Raw genomic sequence first — 13,530 nt, 5'->3', positions numbered from 1 at the left:
AGCTCAGAATGGTGACCCTGGGCTTCTAGCGCCTGGCAAATGGAGAAAGGTTTCAAGGCTGGTGGCATGGCATTTGCCACCCCATCACTCCAGGGGTGCAATTAACTTAGAGATCCGTGGGGTGAGAATGATGAGGGGTATGGCTGCCTGCATCCAGACTGAGGGAGCAGTGAGATGAGGGCAGGGCCAAGAGGGGGGAACTGGGGTCCAGAAGGCAAGTGACACGCCCGAGGTTGCCTGGCACAGGGGTGGGATCATAGGGTTACCGGGCTGCCACCTGTCCTACACCACATATGCATCTGGATCAGTCCCCATGTGGTCGCTCCTTGCTGTGTGACCTCAGGTAAAAGCCTTCCCCTCTCTGAGCCTCCAGTCGCAAGAGAAGAATGGGAACGCCACGGATTAGGATTAGGATCTTGCCCATATAAAATCACCCCATTTACTAGAAGACAAATAACTCAATATATTGAGAAAGGGGCAAAAGATCAAACAGGCAATTCACAGAAGAGGAAATGTAAATGGTCGACGGAGGCAGGAGATGCTCGACTTGCCGGTGAGCAGGGAATAGCGCCGTGCGATCCTATTCTGCGCCAAGCGGATTGGCTTAAGCTATAAAGTTAGACCATGTGGCATGCTGGAAAGGACACACAGCAAAGGGGTGCACAGACAGACACTGCTCTGGGGGATGTAAGTGTCCCAGTGACCCCACCTCGGGTGCACAAGCAGGAAGCAGCTGCGTGGACCTGCATTGCTGGGACACCCTAGGAGTCCCCACCAGGAGCTAGTCAAACGGAATATTAAACAGCAGTTAAAATCAACTGGGGCCACATGTATCAGCATCGATCTCAAAAGGGCAATGTTTTTATGTAGTTCTAAAACATTCATGCAAAAAAGGGAAAAACATTAAAAGATGCACAGGGCTGGGGGGCAGGAAGGGGAATGATTGCACAAATCCCAGGGACCTTTTTGGGGGTGATGCAAACGTTATAAAACCACATTACAGTAGTGGCTTCATGGCTCTATAAATTCACTAAAACAATCAGCAAACCATACACTTCAAACGAGTGAATTCTATGGCTTATAAATTATACCTCAATAAAGCTGTGAGAGGAAAAAAAAATCCTATCTAACAGACCTAATAGTCTATTGTTTTAATAAGATTTGAGAAAGAGAGAGAGAGAGCTGGAGAGAGAGAGAGCACAAGCAGGGGGAGGAGCAGAGGGAGAGGGAGAAGCAGACTCCCCACTGAGCAAGGAGCCCCACTGATGAAGGATTCGATCCCATGACCCTGGATCATGAACCTGAGCCAAAGGCAAGACGCTTCACTGACTAAGCCACCCAGGCGCTCCACTAATAGTCTATTTTTTAAACGGACACAGGAATGATAAATACCAACTACAGGACACCAGTTCATTTTGGGGAGAGGGAGAGTTAGGGAGGGTACATAAGGGTTTTGTTTCTGCTACATTTCTTAAAAACCAAAAATAACAATCTGAAACAGCCAAATATGAAGATCTGACAGAGCTGCCCGGTGGACTTATTTCATCTTATGTATTTGTATATTTGAAATAGTGTATTTAAAAGTACCTATTTTTTTTTTAAAGATTTCATTTATTTATTTGACAGAGATCACAAGTAGGCAGAGAGACAGAGAAGCAGGCTCCCTGCTGAGCAGACAGCCCGATGTGGGGCCTGATCCCAGGACCCTGGGATCATGAACCTGAGCCAAAGGCAGAGGCTTTAACCCACTGAGCCACCCAGGTGCCCCCAAAAGTACCTATTTTTAAAGGACTGTTGTGAGGACTCACTATACAGAGTTTCATCCAGTGCCTGGCCCACAAGAGGTGATCAGATTTCAGCTATTATGACTGCTGCTTTAATTACTACTACCACCATCTTACTCCTCTTAACATCTAAAGATCTCAAGGCAGAGCAAGCCAGCACCTCCTGGCTCTTGCAGACAAGGACTCTCTTCTGAATCCAAAGCTTCTGTATATCCCACTCCAGTGCAAGAAATGGGGTGATCCTGCAAAACCTCCAAGGAACACTTCCTCCTCCTCTCAGGAGGAGTCAGAAGATAACCCAGCCAGGGAGGGTCTCCCCAGGGCATCACCCTAAAAAGCCCCCTTTCCATTCATTCCGAAAGCCCTGGGCTCCAGGCAAGGAGATTTCCTAGCACAGAAGGGGAGCAGCTCCCTAAGACTTCATTCTCCCAGCCTCTGACAGAGGGAGGTGGCTCTAGGGGAGCCTCTCTGAATCACAGTGTCATTGATATTATCATCCACAACAATCCCTACCTAACGGTTGGGATCTCAGAGGTCCTGGGGGTTTCTGTCCCTACATTCTCCAGACCAGGCCTGTGGCTCTGCCCTGGGCCCACTGATGACATCTGTGCTCACAGGTAAAGGAGGGTAGGGTGGGGGATGGCTGATCACAGAGCACTTCGTGTCATTTCAGGTGGAACTGGTGACCCAGCCCTGGGCTCAGGGGCAGTTCTCCACGACATCAACAGTACCTGTGACCAATTCCTTCCAAGGCAACTGGGTGGCAAACAGGTGGCCAAGGTAGCTGCAAATGGGGGAGGAGGTGGTGGAAAATTAGGGGGTGTGGCTAACAGAATTCTCTGTAACTGATTTATATATTCTAACACAGAGTTAGGTTGAGGCAGGGGGTGGTGGTGGGGGGGTGTGATTTTAAACTCCTACGAGACATGTCAGGAGATGTTTTTGGTTGTCACAATTTGGGAGGGGGACACTACTGGCACCTAGTGGGTAGAAGACAAAGAGATGTTGCCAAACCTCCAACAATGCTCAGGACAGGCCCCCCACAACAAAGAAGGTTCTGGCTCAAACTGTCAACAGTGTTGAGATTGAGAAATTCTGTCCCAGAGAGAAGGAACAGTATTTACAACTTGCAGATTGTTGAAGATGGAGTTCGGAGAGTTGGATCAACCAGCCTAAGATCACACACACAGCAAAGCTCAGGACTGTCCAACTCCCCTTGCCATGCTTTCTCTCCAGGGTGGCTGGGTCAGGTTCAGAGAGGAGGACACCAAATGGGATGAAAGTCTAGGCCCACACCAACAGCAGCCTCTGTGCCCATTTATTCCAGAGTGGTGGGGTGGCCATGTCTCGAGAACAGGAGAGGGAGGCGCTGGTACTTTCCGCCGGGTTCGCATCCCCTGCCATCACGCCACTACATCTGCCCTGTTTCTGTGGACGACTCAGGCTTCACTTTAGCTCATTGCCCCTCTTCATCTGGTGAGCCAAAAGCTTGGTTACCAGAGAGGGAGCCACCTTGAGTCACAAGAGTGACTAAACCCACATGCAGAAAAACAAGTTTTTGGTGAAATCCCTCTACACATGACTTTGGCACATTCCCAGTCAGAGTGACATGGACACCACAGAGCAGGGAGGCAGGCTCACAAAGCTATGGCACACCAGCCCAGATGTCACATGGTTCTTTCCTTTAGGAAATGGGCACCATCACTCCCCGGTACAGATGAGAAAACTGAGTCTCAGAGAAGCTACATGGCCACCATGTGGAGACCAAGATTTGAACCCAAATCCATATTTTTAACTTGTCTCAAGGAGCCCTTAAAAAAGTGATGGAAAGCTAAGCAAGATGTCCCTTAAAGCCGCAGAAACTTCAAAAACTGCCGGGGATGGATCTGACTGAGCAGAGGATGAAAAGCTTAGTCAAGGGTATCACCAATGATGGCTGGTTCTTAAGGGGACTCTACTTAAGGAAATTAGGAAATTAGGAAGGTATGGATCCAGGAAGGGGTGTGCTCCAGTGGAACACCATTTTTGGGGATCCAACAGACTTGGATTGACGTCCCTTGCTCTGCCCGTGACTGTGACCTCAGGTATAGGACCTCACCCTTTTGAGCCTCAGTCTCCTCATCTGTCAAACGGGCTCAAGAACTTCATGCATATGAACCTCATATGCATGTGCTGGGAGCAGAGAGGAGAGAGTGACTGGATGCTGATGCCTGGTTTGTGGTGGCTGTGTCTATTCTGGTTCTGCCAGCTCACAGATTGGGTGGGAGGCAGCATGGAGAATTTTAGACTTTCTCTTGTTGCCATGTTGGTGAAAACTGTCTTCATACCCAAAAGGCAACTCAGTTACACACTCAACAAGCTCAAACAAGAAACCAAGATTTGGCAGCAATTGAAGCAGTTAACCAAAAAAAAGGAAGAAAAAAAAAGACAATTCAGCTCCGCTCTGGAATCAAGGGAAACTTCACTCTATTTAAAGATGCCACAGGTCCAGGAAATAGCTTCCCACCGCCTGGCTGAGGGCTGAGTAACTGGCTGCCTCAGCCAATAACAATACCGACTCACACAGCACACCCTTTCTCGTGGAGAGTGCAGAGTGGATTCCAGCTATCTCCTTTCAGGATTTTATAGGCTATTCACGGAGGGCATGTAGATCTGCTTTATAAGAACGAGCCTCTTAAGAAAATAGATCCAGAGAAGACTTGCGAGGGAGGCCAAGGAGCTGAATTTAGCCAGCCAACGCCCTTTGCTAGTCATTGTTCTACACTTCTTTGTTAGGATTTTTTCCCTCCCTCTTGCTCTTTTTTCCTTCCTGGTTAACTTCTCTGCAGCTAGGCGCTGCCACTGCCCACCTCTCACCACCACAGACACCACAGCTCCCCCCTTCCCTTCAGGAAGAAGGCCTCCCCAAGGCCTCACTCGGGCCCAATATCCCACAGACGCAGAAACCCTCCACCCAAAACCTCTGAGGTGATCCCATGGCCCCTTGAGCCCAGATTCAGGTACCTAGACTGCTGCAGAGTCCATTTCCCATCTGGGGGTCACCGCCTGCCCTGGCACACCTTCCAGAGGCAGGGAAGGCCTGAATGCAGCTCCACGTTCTAGAACCTGCAGGTTCCTTGAGCCTCAGGCTTCCCATCTGCAAAATGAGGCTGCTGGCCCATTTTCACCAGCTCTAAACAAGATTCTCATTTTACACTGGGAGGTACCAGGAGAAAACTTTCTTACATTTTTAAACAGTAGTTATTGGAGAAAAAGGGCAGGGACTTTTTTTTTTTTTTTTAAACCTTTTCACGGTGCAGGCACTCAAAGGAGCCATTCTCGGAGATGGCTCCGGCTGGATCCTCCGAAAGAACAGAGCCAAACTTGGCGATCCCCAGAGGGGCTACCTGTAGCTAGGCACTGCGGGTCTGAGTGCCTCTGGACAAGGAGGAACCCGGCAGGCACCCTGAGAACAGGAGCTTCTCTCTGTGTCTCTCCTCCCCCTCCCCCCCCTTTCTGTCTCTCTGTCCCCTACATTGGCTGGGGCGAGACTTTTCCACAGACGGGCAGGAGGACTTGGGGGGAGGATAAGGGGGAGACGGAAAGGAGGAGAGGAGCTGCAGAGGGGCGAGCGGGGGCGCGAGGCGGGAGGACGGGAAGGAGGGGAGGAGAACCGGGCAAAAGAGAGGAGGGGGAGGGGGAGGAGCTGGGAGAGACCCGGGCACGCAGCAGTAGGGCCAAGCGGGGAGAGAAGGGGAGGGTGGGGGAAGAGCAGACGGTTCGGAAGTTTTCAGAACCCAGGGGCTCTCGGTCGCCCCCGGCGGGGCACCGACTCGAGGGGGCGTGGGGGCCGCGCGGCACTCACATAATGCTTGTTGGGCACCCGCCGCTTCTGCACGTCCAGCACCTTCACCTCCACGATGCTGCGCCGCGGCGGCATGGCCGTCCTCCGCGGAGCCGAGCGCGGGTACGGGGGGCGCGCTGCAGCTGGCGGAAAGCGGGGGGGCCGAGCGCTCTCGGGAGCCCCGGCAGATCACGGGCCGAGCACGAGCCGCCGCCGCCGCCGCCGCCCTTCGCTCCGCGCGCCCTCGGGCCGGGCCCGCTGCCGTCGCCCGCCCCCGGCCCGCCCCCGGGCCCGCCCCCCGCGCCGCCGCTCCGCCCCCTTAAAGGGCCCGGCCCCGTTCCCGCCTCCGGCGCGCGGACCCGGCTGGCCCACGTCCGGCCTCCGCCGCGCCTTTGTCCCGGCGCCCTGCCCCGGCGTCCGGGGGAGGGGACGGGCGCGCATCCGCTGGCCAGTCACTGATTGATCGGTGGATTCATTCCCGCACTCGTTCAGCTCAGGAGCCGCTGTCCAGCGCCGGATCTCAGGGCCGGGCTCCCGGGTTCAAATTCCGACTCTGCCTCTATCTATTCCGCAGCTTTGGGCAAGTTGCTTAACCTCTCCGGGCTCAGTTCCTTCATCAGTACAACAGGTCTTGTACGACCACCTGCCAACCAGGACTGTCCTCCCCATGTGAAGATGCATGTGAAGCCATTGGCAATGTCTGCCCACTGTATAAAATGTTGGCAGTTTTAAACTCAGTTCCAAGCCTTGGGGATTCAGGGAGTAGCCAGAGGCCAGGAGCTTCCTTTGCTAGGTGTACACTCTGAGATGGGGTGAGAGGAAAATAAAAATTGCAACAAATGCAAGTACAATATAATTGCAACGACGGTAGCAGGGCACCATAATAGGGCGGTGGATGGGAGCATGGGGCAGAGGTGTGCTTGGAACAGAGGCCACTGATTCCCAAACGTGGAGCTCTTCCTCCACACCGAGGTACTGCCTTCTGCTTTTCTGAAATGTTCCTTTTGAACGGTCAAGACAACTCTGGGACGAAAAGGTGGTTGGCCCATACTACAGACTCACAGAACTGGTGGAAAGAACCCATCCCTGTGTGGCTCTGGGCATATTTCACCAGCTAAGGTGGCTGGGGCTGTTTCACATTTCTTGATCTAGTGCCTCCTAGCCCTGGCTTAGCCCTGGCTTGGCTCAGAATCATTTTCAGGTGGCCGCTGAACAAATGTCTGAACAAATGTACACATCAATGCATGGATAGGAGCCTGGCCAATGCAGTCACACTAGGAAGAACACTAGTCATTTGTCCAACAAACTGCATCACTCCCCTCCAGGCCGGAAAGAGCCGAGGCTCCTTCCCACCCTGGATCCCAGGTCATCCTTTGAAAGACCATAAGGGTCCTCCAGGGGAGGGTGCTTCCCAGCAGCCCTGGCCAGGTTCCTGGATAGCAGGGTGCCGACCACTTTGGAGCCACCCATCCATTTGGCCCTCCAACTTCGTTGCCAGGTTTTACCGCCCTGCTCTGGCTCCAGAGGACGGCCTGTGTGGATTTCACCGATGGGCTCCCTGTACTCAGCTTCCTGTTGGGCTTGGCCCATGGGAGGCCCCAGCAGGAGACTGAGGGCAGAAGAAGAGAGAGGTCTCAGTCTAATTTCCTGAGTTCTCTTTCTGCAGGGTTGTGTTTACCAAAGGTGGCCTTCCACATACCTTCTCCCTCAGGGTTCCTGGAACCACCTTTTTTCCACTAAGTCCTGCTGTTGCAAAGCCTGGGTACTGCATCATTCCCCCCGCCCGGGGTTCCCTAAGGCCTGCTCACACCTTTGTAAGTGGATTCTAGTAAACTTCCCTGGTGTCCTGGTTTGAGAGAGGCATCTGTTTTATACCAGGACACTCACTGATAATGTTTCTGTAAGGCACGTTCTTCTGAAGAACCACTGTAAGTCAGGTTACTTGGAAATGTCCAGTATGTGGAAGGCCTGGGTTTTCTGTTCCTTTTACCTCGTCTTCTGAATGAGCCAAGCCTTCCTAATAAGGCAGAACCACAGAAGGCCGACACTAGAGGAAATCTGTGAATCAGCCAGCTTCCTCGGTTTTCCCAGAAAGGCTATGCAACCTGGCCGAGTTGTACACGGAGTGGCCAAATTGGGGCTTCAGCCGTCCTGGGCTCGCCTCTTCTGTGGCAGGTCTGGCCCGGGGAGACAGACTTTCCTCTCATCTGCCTGTAGCAGAAGATGCAATGCTTGCATCTTTCCATGCTTTTCCTTTATCTTTCTCTGTCTTCCTTTTTACTGTAATAAAACACATGACATAAAACTCACCATTTTAACCATTTGTAAGCGTACAGTTCTGGGGCATGAAGTACATTTGTGTTGTTGTGAAATCATCACCAACATCCATCTACAGGACTTTTAATCCTTCCATATTGAAACTCTGTATCCTTTAAGCGATAACTCCCCATACCTCCTTCCCATGGCTGGCAACCACCATTTACCAAGTATGTGACCTTGGGCAAGTCATGTGACTTCTATGTACCCTATCTCCTGATGTATAAGATGGGAAAGGAATAGTCACTGACCTCATTGGCTTGTTCTAGAATCTAAATGAGATAATACACATAAAGTACATGTATTTTTTTTATTTGCCTATTAGCTGATCTGAGACAGCTAAACATCTCCCTTTAAGTGCATCCAAATCTCAAACCTACTTTTAATACTGATTCTCCATGACTTAGTATCAAATATCTACTCCTTCCCAGTCCTGATCCTCTCTTTTAGCCCCTGATTTTGTGTCCAGTCACAGCTCCCACCAGTTGCCTCTGTTTTCCCCACATCCCCAAAATAGATATGACTTGTGATCTCTAGAAGGATGTATATTCTGTTTTTTTCCTATGGGTATACCTTAGTGTAAGTGATTCATTTCCCCACCTTGCCAGTGACCTCTTATTCAACCTTCAAAGCCCAGCTTGGATGTCACTTCCTCCAGGAAGCCCTGCATCCCAGATATATAATTGCTTCTCCATCCCCCCTCCTGCTATCACTGTGTCTTGTCACAGCCATTATTGACTTCATATAGAGCTGATTCCTTTGCCAGACTCTGAGCCTCCAAGGAGTTGGAATGGGTCTTATTTGTCTCAAGTCCCCCAGCATCTGGCACAGACTATCATTGAGAGGCAGCGAGGAAATGCCTATGGGAATGAATGAATCCATCTCCATCTCCTTAACTTGAACCTAAGTTCTCTCCAGGGCTGGGCTTGCTTTTGTCCCTACCCACTCCCTAGAGACCTCTTCACACCAAGCTTCACTGTGTTCACACTCGTGGGAGCACTGGCATATCCCCTGATTGGGCTGTGAAGAGAACAGGGCAGAGGAAAAGGTAAATTTGCTGCCTTAGCTGATTTTATTCTTCTAAATTTCTGTCTTAGAAGTGCATTCTGCAAGCTTGAGAGCTGCAGACCATAGAAAATCAATGCCAAAGCTGATGGACCGCAGAATTCCATATGGCTGGTTTATATGGGAGGAGGGCTACCCATCCAAGGGGCACTGAGTCCATCATCCTGTATTCAGGTTCTGGTCTTTTTGTGATTTTTGATGTCTGTCTGACTGTCAGGCTGTACTTCTCCCAAATCCCATGTCCGCAGGATGGACAGCCAGGCCCAGAGAGCTGAGGCCCTGATCTTTTTCTTCTTCTCTTCATCAGCTGTCTGAGATGGAATCAGGCCTCTTACAGAACAAAGGCAGGGAGGGGACTTTGAAAGAGATTCTTCCCTCCAAGGCTGTTGCCTGCCTGACTGACACAGCAAGATGTTCACAATGAACACAGCCGAACCTACAAATGCTCAGCAGCAAGGCACTTGTGGTCCTGTGAAACAGATCATAGGCTATAAGTGGGCCTTAGAGCAAAGTTCCAGGGGCCCAGGCTGCAGGGCAGAGCTTTGGGGGTGGGGAGGAGCTTGAGTAAAGTTACATTTTAGGAGCTGGAAGAAGGAAAGCACAGCTTCTTTGCATCTTCTCCCTTTTCCTGGCTGCCATAATTATCTTCCTCCTAAAAGGAGGCTCTGTCCACAATCCTCCCCTGCTCAGAAACCCTCACTGGCTCCCACTGCTCATTGATATTCATGTGCTAGAGATCGGCATTCAAGTCCTCAGCGACCTGGGTCCTTTAGTGCTGCTTTCAGTCCTACATACTCCGTGCTTCTAAATTGTGCCTATACCTGTCCTTCCCTCACTTTGTAAAGGGATGTGTGTAAAGGGACGGATGTGTGTCTGATCAACTACCAGGAGCTATGTACAGCACCAGACATTCCACACCCATTTCTCTATCTAATTTATCCAAGAAACCCACAGTGTGTGTTATTTTTCCCATTTTCAAGTGAGAAAAGCAAAGTTCAGAGAAGTTGCCTAGTAGCATAGCACAGAAAAGTGAGGAAGCTTGGATCTGAACTCAGACCTGCTGGGTGCCTGACCCATGTTCCTTCCAGAAGCAGGATGCCACTTGAGGACAGGACTGATGTTTTCTTAATGTTTGTATCCACTCTTCATCATTAAGCAGATGCTTTTCTGCTACAGATGGAATGTTTGTGTCCCCAGATCCGTGTTGAACTCTAATTCCCAATTTGAGGTTGTTTGGAGGTGGGAGTCTCTAGGATTGATTAGGTCATAAGGGTGAGGGTTCATGAATGAGCCCTTATGAAAGAGGTTCCAGAGAACTCCCTCACCTCTTCTGCCATGTGGGGACACAGTGAGAAGGCAGCTATTTGTGAACCAGGAAGTGGGCTCTCACCAGACTCCAAATCAGCACCTTGGGCTTGGAATTCCTAGCTCCCAGAACTGTGAGAAATAACTTCCTGTTTTTATAAGCCAGCCAGTCTATAATATTGTTATTGTAGCCCATACGGACTGACACTTTCCATTCTCTGTCTCCAGCTAGATGGGTCTTTAGAAATGGCAAGTTAGGGGCGCGTGGGTGGCTCAGTGGGTTGGGCTCCTGCCTTTGGCTCTGATCATGGTCTCAGGGTCCTGGGATCGAGCCCTGCATTGGGCTCTCTGCTCAGTGGGGAGCCTGCTTCCTCCTCTCTCTCTGCCTGCCTCTCTGCCTACTTGTGATTTCTCTGTCTCTCTCTGTCAAATAAATAAATAAAATCTTAAAAAAAAAAAAAAAGATATGACAAGTTCGATAATATCTATAAAGGCCAAGGCCATGCAATAGCCAAGCCCCAGCAGGGTCTGACTTCTGCTGCCCTCTGGGCCTCATGAGGCCCAGTAGGCCTCTAGCCACTCCTCTCCAGTCACTCTGGCCTTCTCTCCATTTCTAGAATGTCCACCATATTGCACATGCTGTTCCCTCTTCCTGGAAGTCTTTCCCCTCAACTGGTCCATTCCTGTCCTTCAGGCTTTAGTTTAAATATCCTCTCTTCTGAGACCTTCCCTAAAGCAGCCCCCCTTATTTGTCTCCCATGTGCATTTCCTTCACAGCACTTATAACTGTTGCATGCTTATACTGATCTGTCAATAGAACACGGGTGTCCTGAGGTCAGTTCAGTCTGTCTCCTTAGCTCTCCTCTGCAACGCAGCACAGCGCTCGTGGGCTTGCAGTAAGTAAACACCTGTTGAATAAATGGATGGCTTTCCTCTCCATGAGAAAGGCAGGGCCTCTTCTTCCCCACCGCGTCTGGACCCCTGGCACGGCTCAGCAAATGTTTGTTGAAGGCATGAATGGATGAACAAACGGACGTGTGTGAAAGATCACGTTGATTGCTAAAAGGCGTTGGGCCACATTTTAGGTTAATAGGCACTGACTTCAGAGACCTCAAAGGGAACCAAGTCCGGTGACTCTCATCTTGTTCACAGAGCCTAGAGAAACTCGCAGAAAGGAATTAAAACGTAGAGGTCAACCTGTCCTCTAAGAGCTTCCCCAGATCAGACTGGGTGCATTTCCTCATTCAGCCACTGGGTGGCAACCAGCTTGTCACTGCAGCCAGGGCGCCCCCACACTCTGGCCCCAGGAGCAAAAATTACCTTTGATCATCCTCAATGCTTCTCACACCCCACATCGCCATCTGAGTCTAACTGCTTGGTTACCCTATAAGTTTGTTGCGCTGAATATGAAGGTTGCGGTTCAGCCTTTTAAAGTGTGTGGGAGCATGATCCCAAAGTACAGGTAGCCTGGGGAGCCTAGTTATGTATTCACTCATATTTATTTATTGCTTGTACACAAGTATTTATCACTTGCATACATAGTACTTAATGGGTTCCTAATATGTGCCAGGTATTGCCTAAGCTGCTTGGGACTATACAGGTAAAGATCCTTTTTCTTGTGACACTCATGTTCTAGCAGTAAACATAAGAAGTAGGATAATTGTATTGCAAGTTAGAAGGCATAAAGTGTTAGGAGCAAAATAAAAGTAGTGCAGGCTAATGAGGATTCGGAGAGTGGGGATCAAGAGAGCAGGAAACAATTTTCAATAGGGTGCAATCTGTAGACTTTATTGAGGAGGTGACTTTGTGTACAAACTTGAAGGTGAGGCAGTGAGCCATGCCTGTGCCTGGGGGAAGAACTTGCCAGAAGGAGGAAACAGCCAGTGCTAAGGCGGGAGCATGGCTGGCATGTCTAAGAACAGAATGGAAGTCAGTGTGGTTGGAGGGGAGCAGGGAAAGGGAAGAGAAACAGGACATATGGGGTCACAGAGGTAATGGGGTACTGACTTCCAGAGGGCCTTATAGGGACCATGGAATGCTGGCTTTGACCCTGAGGGGAGCATGATCTGACGTATGTCTTACAGAGATCACTCTGTTGCTAGCACGAGAATAGATTCTAGCTCTCCTGGACGCGTGCTTGGATTGCGGTCTTCCACCCGCTATTCAGGGTGGGTTATGTGTCTTGCTTGGCCATTGACATGTGAACAGAAGCAAAGTGTTATCGCTTCCAGGCAGAAGGGCCAATAGGCAAGTTCACCCTTACTCTATGCCTGGCAACACTCCAGAGGGTGGGTGCTCTGTCAGCTTGGATCCTGGAGAGACCAAGATGATGCTATGGTCTGAATGTGACCCCCGCCCCGCACATTCACAGGTGAAAAACTAGCCCCCAAGGTGATGATATTAGGAAGGGGGGCCTTTGAGAGGCAGAACTTTCATGAATGGGATTAGTGCCCTTGTAAAAGAGACCCAAGAGCGCTCCCTTGTCCCTTCCACCATGTGAAGTCACAACAGAAGACTCCAACTGTGCTGGCACCCTGATCTCAGATATCTCAGCCTCCAGAACTGTGAGAAATCAATTTGTTGTTTATAAACCTCCCTATCGATTGTATTTTGTTACAGTAGCCCAACTGGGCCAAGACAGATGAACAGAATCCTTCTCCAGATCTGTTCTGAATGTGAGTGTGGAGCAAAACCATTGTTGGTTAAGTGGCTGGGCTGTTTGGTGTTCTTTGTTACTGCAGCATAACCTGGTCTATCCTGACTGCCGCTAGGAGCCAGGGGTGATGGGAAAGACTTGCTAGGAGGTCACTGTAATTATCCAGGTGAGAGATGATGGTGGCCCAGTCTGGAGCACTGGCAGTGGAGATGTTGAGGATGGTGGATTCTGAATATGGTGAATCTTATCCCACTGGGTGCTGGATATTTTTATGTTCCTATAAATATTGTTGAACTTTGTTCTGGGATGCAGTAAAGTTATATGGAAATAGTCTGATCTTTTCAGAGCTTTATAAGGAAATAGCAGAGCTGCACTTAATCTAGGGTTAAGTTTTCCCCCACTACTGGCAAGATCCTTCTCAGATACCTAAATGATGCCCAGAGGTCATTTGGAAACAGTCAACAAAATCAAAAGACAACTGACTGAATGGGAGAAGATATTGCAAATAGCATATCCGATAAAGGGCTAGTATCCAAAATCTATAAAGAACTTATCAAACTCAAAACCCAAAAAATAATCCA

The 13,530-nt window shown here is 50.0% G+C and overlaps 1 protein-coding gene across 1 annotated transcript in view; it reads right to left on the bottom strand.

Moving 5' to 3' along the window:
* Positions 1-5,808, bottom strand: part of SH3PXD2B (SH3 and PX domains 2B) — a 101,211-nt gene extending 95,403 nt beyond the window's left edge. The window contains exon 1 of the mRNA XM_044229480.1: positions 5,629-5,808. Within this exon, the coding sequence (XP_044085415.1) occupies positions 5,629-5,703 (75 nt within the window). The 5' untranslated portion in view covers positions 5,704-5,808. The remainder of the gene's footprint in view (positions 1-5,628) is intronic.
* Positions 5,809-13,530: the final 7,722 nt, after the last annotated feature.

Source organism: Neovison vison, chromosome 1 (assembly GCF_020171115.1).
Source record: "Neovison vison isolate M4711 chromosome 1, ASM_NN_V1, whole genome shotgun sequence".
NCBI classification, from domain to species: domain Eukaryota; kingdom Metazoa; phylum Chordata; class Mammalia; order Carnivora; family Mustelidae; genus Neogale; species Neogale vison.
Note: the sequence above shows the minus strand (reverse complement) of the source record. Positions and strands in the feature narration are given on the sequence as shown.